The 21,548-nt window shown below is 40.0% G+C and overlaps 1 protein-coding gene across 4 annotated transcripts in view; it reads right to left on the bottom strand.

The window, feature by feature from the left end:
• The window catches only part of mon2 (MON2 homolog, regulator of endosome-to-Golgi trafficking), a 55,192-nt gene that overhangs the window by 748 nt on the left and 32,896 nt on the right, over positions 1-21,548 (bottom strand). For 3 of the 4 annotated variants that reach the window (XM_077569230.1, XM_077569231.1, XM_077569228.1), the window contains 24 exons: positions 21,265-21,418; positions 20,877-21,067; positions 20,671-20,752; positions 19,607-19,788; positions 18,531-18,643; positions 17,811-17,915; positions 16,932-17,012; positions 16,780-16,853; positions 16,608-16,698; positions 15,759-15,860; positions 14,395-14,505; positions 13,990-14,165; positions 13,729-13,891; positions 12,388-12,681; positions 12,059-12,257; positions 11,194-11,837; positions 9,383-9,526; positions 7,844-7,861; positions 6,413-6,541; positions 5,327-5,517; positions 1,683-1,743; positions 1,463-1,586; positions 1,019-1,226; positions 242-324 (listed from right to left, as the gene is read on the bottom strand). In XM_077569230.1, the coding sequence (XP_077425356.1) occupies positions 242-324; positions 1,019-1,226; positions 1,463-1,586; positions 1,683-1,743; positions 5,327-5,517; positions 6,413-6,541; positions 7,844-7,861; positions 9,383-9,526; positions 11,194-11,837; positions 12,059-12,257; positions 12,388-12,681; positions 13,729-13,891; positions 13,990-14,165; positions 14,395-14,505; positions 15,759-15,860; positions 16,608-16,698; positions 16,780-16,853; positions 16,932-17,012; positions 17,811-17,915; positions 18,531-18,643; positions 19,607-19,788; positions 20,671-20,752; positions 20,877-21,067; positions 21,265-21,418 (3,720 nt within the window). The remainder of the gene's footprint in view (positions 1-241; positions 325-1,018; positions 1,227-1,462; positions 1,587-1,682; positions 1,744-5,326; positions 5,518-6,412; positions 6,542-7,843; positions 7,862-9,382; positions 9,527-11,193; positions 11,838-12,058; positions 12,258-12,387; positions 12,682-13,728; positions 13,892-13,989; positions 14,166-14,394; positions 14,506-15,758; positions 15,861-16,607; positions 16,699-16,779; positions 16,854-16,931; positions 17,013-17,810; positions 17,916-18,530; positions 18,644-19,606; positions 19,789-20,670; positions 20,753-20,876; positions 21,068-21,264; positions 21,419-21,548) is intronic. The other variant, XM_077569229.1, reaches the window with a different exon arrangement.

The raw sequence follows: 21,548 nt of genomic DNA, 5'->3' as shown, positions 1-21,548 counted from the left end.
TCCCAAGAACACAATTTTGAAAAGTGTCTCAGATTAATCTGCTGAGGTGTTAAAAAAAAAAAAAAGAAAGAAAGAAAGAAAGAAAAAAATAATAATTTCCTGTTATTGACCTTGTTGGGAACAAACGAACCAGACTGGAGATGAAAGTCATTTGACAGTTTGTATTCTTGACACACAAAGGAATACAAAGATGCTGGCATTGAGGACTCGGAGCTTTTCATATTATGTCATATATACGCACCGTTTTCGGGCTGGGTCTTCTTCAGCGAGTCCATCAAAGTACTGATGGCCTTGAGCACAAAGATGATCTCGGTCACTTGTTGCCTGAAAAGAAAAATATGAAATAATTATGGGTGTCAGGTGATTACATTTTTTAAATTGTAATTAACCGCATTTCATCAATAGTTAATTCACGATTAATCACAAATTTTATATCGGTTCTAAATGCACGATAATTATTATTATTTTTTTAAGTTTTCATAAGCTTGTTAACATAAGTGGGAAAAATCGATAGAAATAGATATATGGCTGCATCTTTTAGTCATTGATACAGTCACTGTACTGTAAAAAACTAGTGCGATATTGATTTGTGACCTGGTCATCTTTCTGCCACGAGATGGCATAATTGCATTTGTAAGACATTGGTAACAGCTCAGTGCATTTTTCTTTTCATAATAAGAGCTATCTAATCTTTAACATGAATTAACTTGTGAAATTCGGCACGTTTTTAAAACTGTAAAATACAACTTGACACCAGTCTCCACAAATATACGCATTATTATTACATTTATTACTGCTAAATTTTGACGCGGGCGTGTCTGCTGCGCTGCGACTGGAATTCCCTCAGTACAGACTAGACAAGTCAGGGATGGTCATTGAAGAAAATTAACGGTGTTAAAGGAACTATAAATTAACTCAAAATTAACATACTAATTCGGACACCCCTAGAAATAATCATTATTACAAAAGGCTGTTTTCTAAATTATTTTGTCACGGGCAGGAGGTTGTATGCGCCTACCTGGGCAGGGGGCAACGTCCACTCAAGCGCTCGTCCTCGACGTAGCGCTGCAGGACATCCTGGGACCTTTTGAGGAGCACGGAGAGCGCCATGCGCGAGATGAAGCCCTCCTGCGGCGTGGACGCTTTGTTGCTGAAGGAAAACTGCAACAGCGTCTCGAAACACACCTTGGAAAACTCCTCCCTCATGCGCACGTCGATTTCCGCTTCTGTCGATAGATACACACACACACAGTGAAGACCAGGGATGGGCAACTGGCCAACTTATTTCCAAGCTTGTTTGGCATCAGGAGAAAATAAAGACAATTTCAGAACCAGGAAACAGAAAAAGCAGAACTTGTTATTGAAAAAAAAAAAAGATTTAAAGATTTAAAATCAGATTATTGGTGATAAATGTTTTATTTGAACGCCATATCAGTCAGAGGTTAAAATGGTCCCATCTCACCTGTGAACGAAGGCGACTGTGAGTGGATGGATCCTTTGTTGAGCATAGCCATGATCTGACCCACAAAGTCTTTGGGGATGAAATTGGCAAACGGTAAAATCTCCGTGCTGATCAGCTGGACCACCTAATCGGAGACGAAAACAACACATGCCGTCACAAACAAAAGACGGGTCTTCACAAGTCAAATATGGTGCGTTCCTATTTCTATTTATTAACCTACCTCCACATCAATGGCTTCATTCTTCTGAAATTCCTGAATGGACAAGTTATCCGGAGGCGAGCTGTAAAGCACATATTTTAAGTGTAATTCTGAAAAAAAACATTGATAGACACTAGTACACAAAAAGGGAGAAGCCAGACATATATCAAGTCATCAATAAAGATCGATGTTGTGTGTCTGAAGCCATTTTGAATTGATACAACTTGGACGACGAAGACACAGATGAAGTCCTGATTCCCAAACCAAATTCCAGAAAGAAGAGACAAAGCAGAAGTAGTCTTGAATATTTCATTTGCTCCGGCGGAAACTGTAATGCGGTCATTTTCTTTGTGCTTATGAAAAGTCATTCTATATTTTGTGCTTCACTGCCTTTTGTTTTAATCTTGAAACTCATAACGTGTTAATTCACACTTAGTTTTCACTGAGTTTGATGACTACTCACAGTGTCTGATGATACCAATCTACAAATGACGTCTCATCATTGAGCTGAGGACTTTATTATTATTATTATTTTAACTCATTCACTGCCATTGACGGCTATAGACGTCGAAAATTAATTTGAACTATTTCTATAAGTTGAACATTTTTCCCACTTTTGTTAACAAGAGTATGAAAACCTAGATTTTTTTTATTGTATTAGAATGGATATAAAATTTGTGATTAATCGTGAGCTAACTAGTGAAGTCATGCGATTAATTACGGTTGAAATGGTAATCGCCTGGCGCCCCTAATTTTTTATAATGTTCTTTTTTTTTATTAAGATTATTAAAAATTGGAAAAAATATAATTACAATTATTATGATTTTTTTTTTTTTTAAAGAAAAGATTATTAAAAACTAGGGGTGTCAGGTAATTAATTTTTGAAAATCGTAATTAATCACATGACTTCACTAGTTAACTCACGATTAATCACAAATTTGATATCTGTTCTAAATGTACAACAAAAAACGTTTTCTAGGTTTTCACACTCTTGTTAACAAAAGTGGATTTTTTTTTTAACTAATAGAAAGAGTTAAAATGAATTTATGACGTCTATAGCCGTCAATGGCAGTTAATGAGTTAAATCACTAGGAACCAAAGGTGGCATTTGTGTGGCTTTGCTGTTTTGGACTTATTTAAGGAATAGATTAGTTTTTATTTTACTGTCTGGAAATATCTGACCCATACATCACACTTCTAAGCACTACATTAGACTTTTTCACCCCGCCTTTCCTTTGACATAAACGCCATTAGCCAACATTCAACAGTGACACCCACATATTGTCATTTCAATCGCAAGGAAGCCTATCAGAAAAACACAAAATGTGTGAAATGTTGCTGTATGCTTTGAATGGGGAAAAAGCCAGTCAAAAAATGCACAAGTAAAAGAGACACGATTTACCGTCCCGCATCTCCACAATATAACGTTTACGTTAAAATGAATGAGGGATTAAAAATGTCAATGTGCTGTTCATTGCCTTTTTGACCGTTTTCTTGCTATGTAGTAAGGTCGCAAATTTACAGAATATTTTACAGTTGCACTGTATTGCGTTGACTTTTTTCGTTCAATTACCAAGCGAACTACGGTACTGCTGAATAGTAGAGTACCAGTAGATGGAAACGTGGCGTTAAAGGTGCTTTCAGATGCTGGATCATCGCACTGCAATCAACCACTTTACTTTGTTACAGTTGGCCCGCGTATTTATTTAGTTTGGATCCTCGGCTGCCTTTACGAGAGTCGTTTCATGTTTCACTGCTGAGAGCATTGCAGGAATAAAACCTCTTGGAGTAAGCATGCACTTTGCTGCTGCTGCTGCAGGGCCTGAGTTGATGGTCTCCCTCTTTTATGACTGTTGTACATTTATCATTTTTGCAGACTTGCTAAGTTGAAAGCCACACGGCAGGACATAGAATGGGTAGATGTGTCATTTATTGAAACTTAACAGCGTTAATGGTACGCCTTCACCTCGGGTTGTCATCATGACAAAAGGTACTAATGCCATAAAGTGTATTTTTTTATATTTTCAGTTAGCCCTTGGTAATTCAAATTTTGAGTAATTTAAAAAATATATATTTTAAATGACAATCCATCAATTTAAAGTTGCATTTTGCACTAAAAATACTAGGGGTGTCAAAATTAGTGCATTCATTTAGAGCGATTAATGACCGGCCATGTACTGGGGGAATTCCAGTCGCAACGCAGCACAACACATCCACGTCAAAATTTCATAAATGTAATAATAATGCATATATTTGTGGAGAAATGCACTTGAGCTGTCACCAATATCTTACGAATGTCATCTAGTGGCAGAAAAATGACCTCAACACAAATGAATATCACACTCATTTTTTTACAGTACAGTACATCTTTTTAATTTTAACTAAATTTTATGAATTATTATAAAATTACTGTATCAATGAGTAAAACATGCAGCCATATTTCTATTAGCTTAATTTTTTTTCCCACTTTTGTGTTAAGAGTACGAAAACTAAGGGAAAAAATATTTTATTGTACATTTAAAAAAAAAAAAAAATATATATATATATATATATATATATATATATTGCTTTTAGCCTTTTTTAATTGATAGGACAGCTGAAGAACTGACAGGAAATGGGGGCGAAAAAGGTAGGAAAGGACCTCACAGTCCGGGAATCGGGATGAGCCTCTTCTACACATCGTGCGGGTACTCAACACACCGGGCTAGCCATTGGCCCAGAACAGATATAAAATTTGCGATTAATCCTGAGTTAACTATTTAATTCATGTGATTAACTCTTTTACCGCCAAAAACGTTTGATGACGTATAGTAAAATCCAAATGAATGCCGCCAAAAACGTTAACTGACGTTTACTATGTTTTTTTTTTCTCTCAATGGGCAGGGTTTTCGCTCAATGTCACTCAAATTACCTATTTTCAAATGGTGATTACTAAAGAACGGAATAAGGTGGAAACATACTTTTTCTTTTTCTAATGAAAGAATGAAACGCAATCTTTTATTTGGTACCCACCATGTTTATGTAGTTATAGCACAAAATATTCTGTTTGCCTTGAAAGATTAGTTAAAATGCTCAAAATTGGCTGGCACTGTCAGGGTTGTGTTTTGGATAACGTGTAGCAGTAAAAGAGTTAATTTCGATTACAAAAAAATATCACCTGACACCCCTAATAAAATACATATTGTTTGTTGAAAAGTAGTGCAAAAAATAGTTTTCCTTAAGGTGATGAATAATTGTGATTAATGAGAAGCAGTGATTCTGTCGCATACGATTAGATGGCCCCACATTTGAGAACCTACAACTGCAAAAAAAAATTACAGTAATTTCTGGACTACAAGCCGCTACTTTTTTCCAATTGCATTCAACCCTGCGGCTAAAACAAAGGTGCGGCTTATCCATCAGATCACAAGGGGGCACACTATAAAGGAAGCGCAAGAGCGTCAGGCAGAGCGAAACAAACCAAGTGAGCCCAAATACAGTAGGAGAGATATTATGGAAAATAAAGTAGCGAGAACATAAAAACCCCTGCGGCTTATAGTCAGGTTAAATTTAGCTAGCACGCCTTATAGTCAGGTGCGCCTTATAGTCCAGAAATGACTGTACCAAAAATTCTTCAAATACCCATCTCGAGAGCACATGTATAAAAATACCATCTTCACTTTTACCTTTTGGTAAAAAGAAAGTCTTCAAAGGCGTTGGCCAACTCGGGCCACATGGTGTCAAACTTCCCCGAGGAGGAGTGCTGGCGGGCCACTGGCAGCCCGATGGACAGAACCTTGAGCAAGGAGGAGACGGCCAGCTTCCAAGTGCTCTCGGATGGACACGCGTACTTCAAACCTAGGGGCATTCTCAGCGTCTGGAGGAGGATGGGAGGAGACAGGAATGGGTTTTGTGATTGAGGCCATGCCGGCAGTTACACAGAAGAAAATGCTTATCTTTCCATGCGTTTTTTCAATGCAGGCTTTTGAATTTTTATTTTTTTTGAAGATGTGGAACTAACCATTTTAATTAAAGACACTCAATGGGGAACATGTGTGGTGGTAAGTAGCTGAAATTTCATTCATTACAACTAAAAGTGTATTTCTTGGCAGTCTTCTTTTTAGGGAACAGCTGGCCGTGTTGTTATTGAGATAAATAGGGTTGGGCTTGGCATTTACGTCCATCCACGGGGAACCCTTTTTCACAATTTCTTGGCAAATTAACGCTCTTTGGTTGGACGTTGCTTAGGAACAGCACTTAAAGGTAGCTTTAAGAAAAACGCAGACCTGGGAAATTAAAATAAAAGACACACACATGGAACAACTTTTAAAGATGCATAGAAAAGATTTGCTGCTCTAAGTGGAAAGCGTCAAACATCTGCGCATGAAATTACTATGATTTGTTTATAACAGATTTAGGAGTAACCCAACGCGGCAAGGCCGAAGTTGGCATTTTGCTTTTGTCGGCAGATGGAAAACACCTACTTCGACTTCACTAATGGAGAACATCGTCATTTAGCTAGACATGAGTGTGCTGGCCAAACAGTTTACGACTCAGCAATATTCAAACAAAAATACCTCCAGATGGGTGTGAGTGACCCAACTCGCAGGTTCTTTGAGATACGAGCCATCGCTTTGCCAATTTTATTTTGCTTTTGACTCGCAAAAATTCTGCTTAAGTACTCCAGTAATGAAGGCTAATCCAAAACATAGTCAACTTAAAAGAATAAATCCAATTCCGTCTCATCATTCCCCGTGTTTGCACCGGCCCACCTTAATGATGCTCTGCAGGACCTTCTCATTGATGACTGCCTTGTGGCACGCCGTTTTATGGTACAGCTCCACCAGCACTTCCAGGGAGCGCTCAGCAAAGGGCACGTAGTTTAAGGCAACCCATTCCGCCTGCAAGGAGGGACACATTTAAGGAGGGGGGGCGGGGAAAACAGCGGGCATTAGTAACCCATCTTAAAATGACTGCCACAATTTCTATTTTAGGTCACATAAATAAAAATGTGAGTAGTTAAGACACATTTTTAATGAGCACAGAAGTTTCACACATACAAATTTGTGTGCTAAAAGTAATTATCACTGTACTTGTGTACAATTTAATGTGACAAGATCATAAGGCTCGGCTTTGATTGACAGCGTTAGGGAGGTATCAGCTTTAACGCGGTTTATTATTGTGCACCACAATAATACAATATAATGATGCAGTGCACACAAACAATGATAAGAGTACATATAGAATTAATACCTCAATGACACTGTCACTCAAAACAGAGCCGTGTATTTTTGGGCTGTGCATTTGGAACCGTGAGTAAACAGTGTATAAGTAGGTTGAGTCATGCGGCCATCATCATCAGTTACTGATCCCACAAAGAGAAAGCAAAGAAGAGCAGGAAGAGCAAAAAAAGTAAAAAAAAAAAAAAAAAAAAAAAAGGAATTACAAAAATAAGATGAAAAAAGACTCTTGGAGAAACAGGTGTTCTTTTCATTTTAAAATGTAGTATTATTTAAATTGAACGTATAAAAAATAAACTTGTTGCCATCTGCCTGAAGATATTTCACATTTATTATTTTGTTAAAAATGATTTCAAATTTATATTTATATATATATATATATATATATTTTTATGTTAATTCCTCTCTAATTTCTGTTCAGTAGCTATAGGTGCAAAATGGTGTCCCGGCCAACCACATTTTTTCCCGAAATTCATATAAATTTTCATACCTAATACAGAGCATGAATTAATTAATTTAGAAATTTAATGACTAAAACAAAAAGTGTAATTTTTTTTTAGTTACGCAACATGATTTTGAAAAAAGAATCCAAACAATTCTAGTATTCTACCTTACAATTTTTAAATGAATTTATAGTCTACGTAACACTTTCTTTCTACTAGTAAAATCAATTGTAAAAAATAATAATTAAAAGCTTAAAATGAGCTCAAACTCAGCCAAGATACTGCGAGGCGAGCAAGGGGTGCCTTTTAATAGTAGAACCACACAAACACCAACAAAAACACAAACATTGGGAGGAGATGACAGTGCATAGGAAGTTAGCGGCAGGCAGAACGTGGAGTGAGCGAGACGCTCTCATGCAATGTGATGGCTCATCCCGCCCACCCAGGACAAGCTGCAATACACGAGCAGTAGTACACGTACGGCAGCTTACAAATACAGGGGATGGATGATAAAACTCACCGGCGCAAAGAGCTGGATCTAAAACGGTTATCCAGTCAGTGAGTAGTCCCAAGAAACAGAATAAGAAGAGATTGTAATTCAAGTTCAAATTGGTTTGTTGTCTCAATGAGGTTAAGTCATCCAGACAGATTTATGGGGAAACATTCAGTTTGACCGGCGAGCGGACAATGTTGGATGAGAGCGATATAGGCCACCCGCAACATTAGTATGGCTGGGGCAAGAATTTAGCTTGACCCTCCTTAATTAAACAATTTAAAGAGAGATCAAAATCAGGGGGTGCTGTATGGAGGACCAAAACTGCCAAAATTAAAAATAAATAAATGAATTAAAGTGAAAATAAAAACAGATATAAAAATTATAATTAAAAAATTTAAGACAAAAAATATATATAAGTGAAAATAAAAACAGATATAAAAATTATAATTAAAAAATTTAAGGCAAAAAATATATATAAATGGAAATAAAAACAACTATATATATATATATATATATATATATATATATATATATATATATATATATATATATATACACACACATCCCTAAATAAATAAATAAAAGTAAACCAATACAAAAATTAAAAATGAGATTCAAAAATTAAAAATAAATATAAAAGTAAATGTCAAAATAAATACAAAATTAAATATGTAAATGGAATTGAATATCAATCAATAAATAAAAATGTTCTGCTCTTGCACATTTATTTATTTCATGCTGCAGACGCTCTGTCAGGTCGAAATGTTATTCAAATGTTGCAAACTGCCTAGTGTGAGCGGGTCGGCGAACAAGAAAGTCTCGCCAGCTTGCATGAAGAGCTCCAGCAATGGACGACTATCTTGTCCACTGTCACCACGACTTGCGACTTGAGTTGCTCGACAACATGGCAGATGGCAATGGCGCAGCCCAACCCAAAACACGCTTAAGAACGCCCCCTCATTTAAATAACATTTTGACCTGACAGAGCGTCTGCAACATAAAATAATTGTCAAAGCAGAGCGTTTTTATTGATTGATTGATATTTATTTCTATTTATTTTACCATTTATTTTTATTTTTTTTAAATATATATATATAATATAGTGTTGCTTTTATTGCCATTCATATTAATTTTTTCGTATTTAATTTTTGAATGATACTTTTTATATCTGTTTTTATTTTCACAAATGTTTTTTTTTTTGCATGATTGTCTCAGCCTGCTAGTGTTAAGATGAAGATGAGGAAGCACATGCTGGATTTTAAAACTTAAGTGGAACTTCAAAAGTCGAACATACAATGACAATTTATTTTTTTTTTTTTATGTTGAATGAAAATCAATCAGTCTCTAACAGTTTGTGCCCCCCCCCCCCCCAAAAAAAAAAAAAGCTCAAGATGACTGTATATTTTTGTGCCTTCAAGCTGGGTTAGAGTAATGAGGAAGGGAATATGTTTCAAGATCGCAAATGGATGGCCATGATATCCGGTCAAGCTTATGCCAGGTTAGGAGGATGCAAAAGAGACAAAAAACAAACAAACCCTGGCACGGTTGACGATGAAATGTTACCTGGTTGTATTTGGCATTGGCCACGTGTTTGGTTTCCATCCTGCCATACTGCGGAGGCTTGCAGGAGAACTCCACGAAGAGTAGCAGCTGTTCAAAGATGGCCGGGTACATGACCTGCAGGTTCTCTGGGCCCACACAGATGGCCTGCAGCGGGGAAGGAAGGAAGGCAGAAACAAACGCTGTTGACCGAGGAGACGACATCATCATCATACATCATTTAGCAAGGCCCACGCGCCGTTTCCCGGACGGACGGTGATGCATCATTGGAAGACATGGGTGTGCGCACTCTTGAAATCACAACTTAATTGTTTGTGTTTACATTTCCCGCCTTTTTAAAATGTTATCTTTCAAGAGGATCATCTTTGGGAATTGCAAGACCTCCCGTGTTAATCTCGGGAGGTTGTAGGGAGTTCTCATGGCACTTTACTGGAAAATAATCAATAAAATATTACTTTTAAAGCATTGTTGCTTACTTATTGTACACACTCTTTGTGCAATGACAAAGGTTCTAAGTATGAGAGTATTTCAGCAGCTGGTCTCAGCGGCTCGTGTTCAAAATGATCTTTTCTTATACTAGGCAGGATTGTTTATTTCCTCAACTGCAGTGAGAACAAGGCATCTATTAGAAGACACCTTGTACATCTTTGTTAATGTTTTTATCTTCTTTTTTTTTATGGGCACTACTCGGCTGTGTTCATCCTACATAAAATAAATCCACGCTATAAACTCTCTCTCTCCAACACACTTTTGCTTTAAACTTCACCATAAACATCAGCTTTACTGATGCAACACTGTGGTAAGAGGGTTGCACATTTCCGTGAATTTTCAAAGTTGAAAACTTTAAATGGGAAAATTGGGGAATAAATGGGATTAAACCTGGAATTTACTAAACGGGTGGTTGGCTAGGAAACGTAAAATACAGTAGAAAATGTCCTGTTAGCATAATTATGATTGATAATAATAAAACTAGATTTCATACACATAAAGTGGTGTCTTATGAGTTTGAGTGAAGTGAGAAAAAAACTAAAGCGATTGATTTTGCATAGGAATCTTCTGCACATGATAATTATTTTGAAAATTAATGCTCAAATATGGTATACCATCTAGTTTCACTTAAATTGCCCTCAATTCTTAGTTAATTTCTATGGAACATTTTTTCCAATTTAAAATATTCCTAAATTCCTAGAAACGTTCTGTAAATTATCCACCCTTTGCAACCCTATAATAATAACAACATGGAAAATTGAGCGTGCTAGGGAGCTTGGCTATTTTCTTAAGCGATAATTTAGAAACTTTTAGCAATATGCAAACACTAAACTCCAACACTTCCGGATCTTTAGTGTATGTATATATGTATGTATGTATATAGAACAACTACTCCCTCCTTCTTTCTAAAGCAGATGTTTGGGAGTGAAAACCAAGACTGCCTCCTGAGGAAAAGAAGACAGCGCCGACACATCTGGCCTTTATGGACCATGAGATGCAGCAAGTTCTGATCCAGTTGTTGTCGACATGGCACAAGACAAAAACACATCTCTCCCAAAGAAAATCAGCCAGCTAAGACAGTAGATCAACAACCTGACACTGGTTGGAAGTCGTTTTGCGTGCTGGGTAAAATACATATGGTTCTTCTTTAGCAGTTAAAACAAGTTTAATTGAGCCTTTGTCTTTCCTGGCAGATGATGTGGATGGATTTGACTCAACTCTGACTCACATTGCCAAATCTCTCACAATATCTGTGTAAGGCAGGCTGCATCCATGCAACGCAACGTGTGACATCTCGTCAATGCATTTAATGCTTTTCATTTTACCTTCTGCAAAACATCCAGAGCAGTGAGCACAGCTTCCTGCAGGCTGGTGAGCACGGCCTCGGTGTAGGAGGGCAGGATGAAGGGGGAGGCGTCGCTGCTGATGGGCACCGACACGGCGCCGTGGAGGATGACCCCCAGCTTCTTCAGGTCATCCATGCTGAAGTTGGCCTTGATGTGCTGGTACAGCGCTGGGAAAATTTGGATGAGTGCTGTGAGGAAAGGCTGGCTGGGGATGAAGGCGAGCTTCTCTGCCTGGCCACTAGGCGGCCTGGTGCTATCCGTCCCCGTCCGGTACCACGTATTCCACGCCGACCACCACAACGCTAAGTCCTCCAAGGCCGACTCCTCCCCCGGCGGAGGGGCCTGCAGCTCGGCGCCGTTGTAGCACGTCAGCCGCTCCACGAGCGAATCGGAACGCACCAGCGGTCTGCCGGGACCGGCCGCTGAGAGGGGATCGATGAGGACTGGCGGGACCCCCATGGCGGCGAACGCATCAGCTGCTTTGTCCGAGTCTTTCACAGGCGTAACGATCTGCAGGATCTCTTGAAAGCTCTTGAGGGCGGCCAGGGACACTTCATTGTTTTTGCTGAGCGCAGCTGACTGGATGTGGGTTAGGAGAACCTCCCAGGCCTCGAAGAAGTCACCTGCAGTCACAAGGTCGCATAGATTTTATTTTTTTGATTATTATTTTTTTTTAATTCTAGCCTTTTTCTTCTCTTATTTTGAAACGAAAGGCAGGGATGAGCTAATTATATGAATCAGGTGTGCTAGTGGGCGGAAACATCTAAAACCTGCAGGACTCCGGACCTTGAGGACCGGAATTGGTGAACCCTGGTTTATGTTTCACATTTTGCACCTGACTGACCTAACTTTTGGAGGAGGTAGCGCCGGGTGTTGAAAATGCGGGCAACCCCAGCCAAAGTCAGCACCCAAGTCTCGGCCCACTGTTTCTCGGCCGTGTCACGCGAGTGGTGAATGAGGATGTTCCCACCGCCGGACTCGATCTTCTCCTTGTCAGCCGTGGTGGATGACGTCCTGACGCAGTTCAGCAAGTGAAACAACACCTAGTGGCACAAAGTTGAGCAAAAACTGTATATTGAAGCTCTTTCGGGACATTGGAGCAACAATTTTGTCAAATAAGATTCATAAAGCGTGTTTCCGTGTCATTAAAATGACGTAACAGTTGGACGCTACCTTCCAGACTACAATATGCCACGTTGGCTGATGCAGCAAAGTCCCATGGGCAGCGATGGTGGAAAACAACGTCTGCCCGGCGCTTTTACGCACAGCGGGCCTTGGATCCACGCACAGTTCGCCTAACTTGGCATATAGGCACAACCACAGGCAGTCGAAGGGAGGGGCGGGATGGAAAGGCCTGTTCAGGGTCTCTCCTTTTTCCTGGGCCTGCTTTTGCTGGGCCTCCTCTTCCCTCTCCAACTCCTTTGTGATGGCATCACCCCTTTGGAAGAAGTAATCTGAAATGTTCCACTGATGCGCAGGGAAAAGGAAGTGGAAGTTAAGAGATTGGGAGCAGTAATTTGCGATACAAATGCATTATATGAGGCATTAATATATTTAAATTCTTGTGGAGTGGAATCTGATGATGGGCTTTTCCACAGCAAACCCATCCCAGCATGTCATTAACTCATCACTCCCATCCATTTTCACTAAAGCAACCCCCTTCGCTCCCGGCTGTTTTACTGGATTTTGACTGATTTTGCAAGGCCCACAAAATATTGTGCTCTATTGCTATAAAAACATGGAACCTACCAAAAGAAAGATTAGAGTCTCTTCTTTCATCGGAAAAAAAAGAGTACATTTCTATCTGTTTCCGTTTTGCAGTAATTAGCATTAGAATATAGCCAAGTCTCATCATTATACACAAATCTGTTTAAAACACTGGGGAAAAGAGCTTTTTTGCAACATGGCCCTGGTTATACTCTGCGTCCACCCGCTGGCCGTTTTTTTGTAATAACTGCCATTGCTTTAAGCGACCTCTTCAGGTCAGAGGCTGCATCAAACCCTTCTGTATGCGCTAGCATAAAAAAAACAAAAAACATGAAAAACGTATACTTACGTTTTTGGGACCATGGCGATATTTAAAATATAACTTTTTTATACATTGGGAGCAATGAGTTAAGGACCTTGCTTTGTGTGCTAGGGAACTGCAAACTGGTAACTGTTCCCACAAGGTTAAGAAGCATAATGCTCCAAAATGTCTTCCAGATATGAAGAACTATGTGGTCAGTGTGAGTGATTGGCCATCTGGTCTCATTCTGTTTTCTGGGCGGTCATGTGACTGTAATAGAAGCCTACTATTAATTTTAAATGTTATTGTATTACTAATTTGAAAACACAACTACAATTTTATATGTGCTATCCAAAAACGATGTTTCATATTATATTATTATATATTTTTTTTTCTTTTTAAATGACAATATTAAAAGTGACCTAGGTCACTGAACGCACCTTTTGATATTTAAACAATAATACATGTAAGGGTATTGCAGAAAGACATCTGGAGTGAAGCCTCACCAGTAGTCCGATTGAAGTGAGACTAATGTTGAGCTCCTGGTTCTGTAGGCCGAAACTTCCGGCTACATCCACTACAATCTGGAGGCACGTGCAAGGCATGGTGGGTAGGAAGTCTGTCACCACCAACTGCAGGCACTGGAAGGCTGTTCTGATCAACGACTCACTGAGGACCGAGTGAATACCACGTTCAAAGCATAGCTCACACCAATATGAACCGAAAAAGATTCAGACAATCGTAATCACGCCTCCTGTACGTCTTACCCTTGATCATTGCGGATAGCTCCAATGACACCCAAGACGAGGGGCCAGCCGGGGCCCAGACTGTCCCCCTGGCTCTGGAGGATTTGCAGGACGCTTTCCAGCTGCTTCTGTCGGATGTCTGCGTGTAGCACGTTGGACAACTCCTTCAGGGGGTTTAGCAGCAGAAGCTGCAGTCGCTTGGAGAGAAACACAGCCAGTCGTGAACTTCAGCATAGTTTAGTTTCACTTTCTTCATTTTGGTTTTCTAAACTGTCATTCACTAGATATTGGACCCCATAAAAGGCAGAGAGTCAACTATTCCCTGAATTGTGATTGGTTCTCTCTTTGATGAGGGCTGTAAATCACTCCATCACTTTGCGGGGGGCCAACATAATAACCAAGCTTGACTTGACGCGTTTAAGATACCTGATTCTGGCTGAGTGGCGGCTCATGTTTGTAGTCCAGGCCAGCTTTAATGAGGGCTGTCAACGCCTCGGCCCCCCACTCTCTCATCCTGGAGTTTGGGTGCTGGCAGACCTGCGGGACACATCACACATACGCACAAATGCAAACACGGATGCACAGACGGCACCAAAGCATAAAGTGCTCGCGTGTTTGTGGACGTGTGGGCGGATTTGTGTACGTTTTTTCTTCGCCGCTGCATCAGCTCTGATTGCAGGGGAGGTTAAAAAAAAAGCGGTTTCCCAGCAGATTTCAGCGTAGGCGTGTGCGGTGTGTGTAAAGCAAACGGATGATAAAAAAAATAGAGAAGTTTGCAACATACAAGTGTAATCAATCATGTTTGTATAGACACACATGAGAGATTCCAGGCCCATGAGAATAGTGCCATGTCCTCACAGACTAATATATTTAAAAACATGAATACAGTTGGGAATTTTCTATACATTTTAGGCCGCAAACAGCACTGGAGAAGATACAGAATCTGTGTATGTGTGGACATGGCCTGGTTTTACATTTTTAGTCACAAAAAAAAAAAAAAAAACTTAATAAATTGTGATAAAATTGATAATACATGTTGACAGCATCTATATGTGAATGGAGTTTCCATTCACATATAGATGAATATCATTAGCCGAATAACATAATTGCCCAAGTCATTCTTACTGTCACAATATCAATAAAAATCCAAATGTGCTTATTAATTTTTATTTATTTTTTTTTTAAATAATCCAGGTCATGGTACTTAACTTGATTAAGGCTGAACCAATGCAACTGGACTATTTGTTCAATGTGTTGTGTTTCTCTTCTTGTGGTTAAAATGCATAAAAAATGACAAGAGTAAATTATGCTTTTACACAATGTCTTCATCAATACTGTCAAATTGATCATTTAGATATCGTGTGAAAGTACAGCCCAGCCCACACACAGAAAACAAACACTGCCAGATCCTGCTTTGGCATCAAATCAAATTGCAAAAAAACGAAGACTGTAAGCACAGTGGACACATTATACGGCGGCCTCTTAACTCCCAACATGTTGACATGTGGAAGATAAGGACCGGGGGAGAGAGCAACAAAATGGACAAAGAATGAAAAGGCCGAGGAAGTTTGGATGAGGGTATCGTCGCTTACCTTCTGCAAAACAGACAGGAATGCAAAAGAGAGGGGGGGAGATAAGAAAGAAAATGTGAAAAAAGAACTTCAAAGACTTTGCTCACTAGGGGAGACTCCTCTCCCTGATATGAATGGTCAAAACATCACTCTTAAATCATTTTAGAATTTACATAAAACAAAAATACCAAGGTGGTCAACTATTAGGTCTTATGTTACCTCTAGTAAGTGTCCAGTCAGAGGCCTCCACAGAATCTCGATCCGATCCATGTTCACCAGACCCGTCTCCAGCAGCTTTGCCACGGCGAACAGGGACGGCTCCTGTGTGCGAGACAATACTTTGAACTCTGACCTTTTCAATAACATGGACCCATTTAGATGACGTAAATCAATTGATGACAAGACAGCATTACAACCTATAGAACCATTATAAATATTTAACACTTCTCATGTTGAAAAAGTAAATATTTACCAAATATACACGGTAAGTTACCTTGAGTCACAAGCACCCCAACTTGCAAGTTTATGAGTCGTTGGTTATTTTGTTGATTTTTTCGTGAGCAAAATTTTGAGTTCCACGTGAACTTCAGATATGCTGACTCTCGAGTGAAGTAAAAAAATAAATAAAAAAATAAAATAAAATTATTGTAACTTTAATGCCCTATCGTGTGGGCAAGGAGAGCCACAGCTTTCGGATGTGTATTGAACTGGACAAACAGTAAAACACACCAATATAAAATGAACAATTTAGCAGATAGTGACTCCAACTTCAGTTCCTGATCTCATTCACTAAGCCAGTGGTCCACAGATACGGGTGCACGGACCAGTACTGCACAGACACAGTATAAAAATAATAATAAAATAATAAAAATTCACCCAAAGTTTGTTGATGTTATAAATGCGGAGCATATATGTCCTATGATGGGCATTATCAACCGGGCAATGTTCATTTGCCAGTTGGTCCACGCAATATCGGGCGGGCCTTGAACGGGTCCGTGGCAGAGAAATGGTTGGGTACCATTGCACTAGGCCACGCCTCTTAAAGAAATACATACAACACACAAATACCTTGTTGGTCCCGTAGGCCATTTCCATAGCTTCCAACGAAAGAGAACATAAAGCGTTGATCAGGTGATGAAGGGAAACATCATCCAGGTATCTGGATCACATAATGCAAATATATAAGACATTTTGCTAACTGTGAAAGCACAATGCTTCAATAATTTTGATAGGTCCTCACTGGGAGCTCTCAAAAAGCCTGGAAAGAATGTTGGAAATGACGGGAAGGTCGGTCATCACAGCCGTGGTCAGCACCTGATCAGGATGGAGACAAATATACTGTCAGTGAATGCACCATCACAGTCGTACGCAGCAGGATGCAAGCAAGCGTACCGTACTGGGTCCCTCCACGGCTCGGCCAGGTTTGAGGGCGCCACCCACGCTTGGCTTCAGCCCGAGGATCCACACTAAGTGCTGGGATCAATAAGAAACATCGATTAATACATGAAAAATTTAAGTTTTCTCATATTCAGTCAGCTTAGTGATTTAACAAAGAAGGAATTCCATAGCCTTTCACTTTGTATTGATTACAGTCCCATGAAAAGTGTCCACTTTATGTAACATATATATTAGGGGTGCGATATTACAGCGTGCAATTCTCGAATCGATTCAATATGCGGCCAAATCGATTTGTAAACATAATTTTCTTAATGGAAATATTCAACAAAACGTCTTACTTAGGGTTAGGATTCACACATTAAGCATGGAAGAATGTTACATTAATGAAACATTAAGCCTTAATATTTTATTTCACTGCTGTTCAAACATGAAACAGATTGCAACCTGTTTGTTAAATGCAGTGGATCAGTTATAAGCCTGAGTTTTCAGATAAATAAATATATTTTCATACAAATCTTACAGTGGACATGTACAAGTTTACTGATTAGTATTTTTTTTAAATTTGAGTAAAAAATAAATAAATTGCAATAATCAATTTATAGATTCGTACTGGGATTAATCGGTATCGAATCGAATCGCCAGGTACTAGGCATTTCATACCCCTAATATATATATATATATATATATATATATATATATATATATAAAACATAAGTCTCAAGCATACATGAAGTAAACAAACCAAAAAAAGATCTGCATCTTCCTTAAATGACATTACGTTAAGAGTGCTTTCACAAAAGATCTGCATGCGAAAAACCCTAAAATTAGCTTAAAACAGGCAAAGCACGGTGCAGAACCAGTGGGTGGTTGTACCTGCAGTGTGGCCAGAACCAGCTGCCAGGAGGTGCCAAGCACGGCGCCGTGGCAGTGGGCCAGGTTCAACAGGGTCCGCATGCACTGAATGTTCTTGGCCGTCAGCTTGACAGAGACACACAGTAAGAATTCAGCGCAATGTGCACGTAGTCCATTACGTAGGAACAAAGACCCATTCAAGGGAGGAGAAGGCGGATTTAACATTAAGGGATGCACCAACACCATTGATTCAGATTGAGCATAAGTTTAAATACTTACATATAGGTATACGAATACACGCCAATACGTGTTTCATTTTACTCAAATACTTTTCTTGAACGTGGTACAAGTTTTATTCAAATATTATTAATTTTTATTTTTATATATTTTTTTTTAAATAGTACCAACGCTTCCTTAGTGACATTTTAACAATCAACTTTTCTGTCTTGCCGCAAATTTCACTTACATGTAGCCTGTAACAAGGCATTTCTTGGCACACGGTGGTGTCTCAGTCTGCCCACTAGAGGGCACAATGTAAAATTACATTACGTAGCTAAGCGATGAAGAAGAAAGAAGAGACGAAGAATGGTAATGAGTTATGAGTGTCATATCGGTGTATTTGAGTCCGGGACGTACAGACAGTATAAACAATTATTGGTGTCGGTGCAGCCCTAATATCAATCAAATCTAAACCCTTGATTACGTCTGTCCACCAAGAATCATGATACTGTATTTTCCTACCACAACAGTTCCTTGGGGCTGGGCACTGAGTGGTTGCCCGACAGCCACCACCTGCTGATGAGACTCGCTAGAGGGGCTGATGATCTGCACATTCTGGCCCTGAATTGAGTAGGCTGTTGGGGGGGGGATAAATAAAAACAAACAACACAAGTTGGGTTGTGCCCGTGGTTTGTCACAAACACTCAGAGCCTGCAGGAGAAGCTTCTTTTAATCAACTCAACATGCACAGACCAATTAGCCGGCTTTATCTATACCAGCTAAGATGCAAATAGTAAATGTCTAAGGGGGCCTTTTTGAAGGAAGCTGCGTGTGCACGTTTTAACACTCCCCAGGCAGGTTCTTAATTAGAAGTCACAGCGTTACGTTATGGATTACTGCAATAAGAGACGGGGCACTGGGGAGAGGCAAAATGCCAAGAGTTTACACGATAAACTCGGATGAACAGCACACACTTCAAACCACGTGGATAAGAAAAACTCATTAATTTAACATCAATACACATGACTGCAGGCACAAGGAGGTTGAAAAGGGGTGGAAAATGCCCAGTGAATTACCATGGGAATTGTTGGAATTGAGGGTAACTTAACAAAAAAGGTATCAGAATTTAGCCACCCTATATAATCCTATTCAGAGACAACATTCAATTTAGTAAATTCCTGCTTTTTAAAGGGATGTGATTTGACCAAAGTGAAATTATCTGAAAATTTAGCCGGGGGTCTGGGGGCCGCTGGCACCCAGCTAGGTCCAGGGCAGTGCCCAGTGGGGGGGGGGGGGGGGGGGAGGAAGCATGAACAAATAATTATATCATGACCAAATGAAAAGTAACTCATATTAGAGCATACCACAAATGTCTTTGTTATAGCAGAAGATGTTATCTGCCGGAGTCATGTGCATACACAATGAACTACTAAAAAAAAAAAAAAAAAAAAAAAAAAAATCGATTTTTTTTGGGGGGGGGGGGGGGGGTAAAAAAACGGAATTCCGCGAATTAGCGGAAAAATCGCATCCCTGTTTTTATAACAATAATTTCCATGGAAAGTTCCCAACTTAAAAACTAGCATTTTGTAAACCGCTACCTTTGCTGGACAAGTTGGCGGCGTTGCTGCTGAGAACGGTCAGGGCGTAGTGTGGCGGTAGAGAAGCCTTGCAGATGGCCGTGATGAAGGCGTCACGCGGGGTCACCAGGCTCAAGCGGCCGCAAAGCGAGGCCATGGTCAGCTCGGCCTTCAGGATGTTCTCTGTGGCCGTCTCGTCAGTGCTGCAAACACACACACACACGCGCTCGTTTGATGTGGCTTTAGGGGGAAAGCTCGATATAAAAATCCATATATCATAATTATTCCTAGTAGCCGAAGTACTTTGAATGGACATTGCACTCATGGAAGACGTGGGTGTCACAACCCCCAACACTTTTCATACTGGCCCACCCACGCATAGGACATTTTCAGCAATATAAAGTTATCGCACAAGTTTCCGAGGTTGGAATCACATTAGATTCAATGGACAACATGATGATATCAGTTGGATATCAGTCTGGATTGCATTTGCTACACCTGCTTTAAGACAGTTCAACAGAGTTCAGGTATTTGGATGTTATACAAGTGCAAAGGGGGGAAAAAAAAAACTATCCTGGCAAAGAAACTTCCCGGACTGTCTGCAAAGTATATTCACCTCAGACTCTAGTAAAGTGTCTGACGGGGCTCCTTGATACAAGTGTGTCCATTTTTGCGAGTACAAAGCCTGTCTGTCTGGAGTATGAGTGCTGTAAAAGCTGATCTTAGAACAGCAGTGTTTTTTATGAGAAGGTGGCAGATTGAAGTTGGAAGCTTCTGGTGCTAACGGTGATCAAATTTGAGCAGTTTCCCTCCACAGCTGATCAAAAAAAAAAAAAGGTATCAGATGTCTTTCAAAATTTTTTTTAAGTGATTATCCTATCATGTAGGGTGTTGTAAGAATCATTTTTCCTCCCATTTTGCTTAGAATATGATCAAGGCTGACAATCGAAAATGGTAAAATTGTTCACTTTCCAAATTCAGAGTTTGGCAGATTTTTATTACTGCTTGATCTTCATTGTTTCTTGTTGACCAAAATCCACACAACGTACTGTGGTTGAATTTTAAGGTACCACTAGTTTATTGACCTGGCATCAAGTAACAGGGACAAGGCGGCGAGCAGACCACACCAGCAGGCATTGACCATCTCCTCCCAAACCAGATGAGTTCCTGAGACACAGAATACAGAATAGAATACCATCATGAACGAATAGCCATTATTCCACAATCTGACATCAAAACGTTACCCATAGCAACAGACGTTAAACTTCCTAAGCGTCAAATGGCGTCTCACCAGATGGCGGCTGCCAGTCGCGGTCAGGCTGAGCCTCCCTGAACTCCGCGGCCGCCTCCTCCTCTACGGAGAGCTCCCTTTCGATCATGGTGGTGATGCCTCGGACCAGGTCAAGCAGGGCGCTGAAGGCGACCGACATGGCGTAACCCTCGGGGATGGACGGCGGCTCCACTTTGTCCAACATTTCCAGGCTAGCAGAAATGTGTAAAAGTACAGTTTTTCAGGACATCTTCAAAATGCTTTTCTCCCATAGACAGCTCTCTGGTCTTCATGTTTGTATAACAGCAAGTGAAATGACCTTGCCGGTCCAATACTTTTGGAGGGGACTATATGTGTGTAGCAAATGCTAGATGGGTTCACCGACAACAAATTGGCAGTGGGGCCTTACTAGGTGGCTTTGGCGCTGCCCTGGGCGCTGACAGTCATCAGGGGGATCCACATGCCGCGGTATTCAAAAGCAGCCTGGGTCGTCAGGGTCCCGCCGACGCCTCCTGGGCCTGGACCGCCTTGAGCCGTGCCCTGGGGACCTGGTCCCGATCCTCCTAAACAAATTGAAGACGTTTAGTCATTGAAAACAAAGTTGGTGACAAACAACGTAGAATCTATTTTGTTGTCATTAACCTTTTTTACAAGTAAAGAAGAAAACTTTTTAAAAAATTAAATTAAAATCAG

Source organism: Vanacampus margaritifer, chromosome 6 (assembly GCF_051991255.1).
Source record: "Vanacampus margaritifer isolate UIUO_Vmar chromosome 6, RoL_Vmar_1.0, whole genome shotgun sequence".
Taxonomy (NCBI): Eukaryota; Metazoa; Chordata; class Actinopteri; order Syngnathiformes; family Syngnathidae; genus Vanacampus; species Vanacampus margaritifer.
Note: the sequence above shows the minus strand (reverse complement) of the source record. Positions and strands in the feature narration are given on the sequence as shown.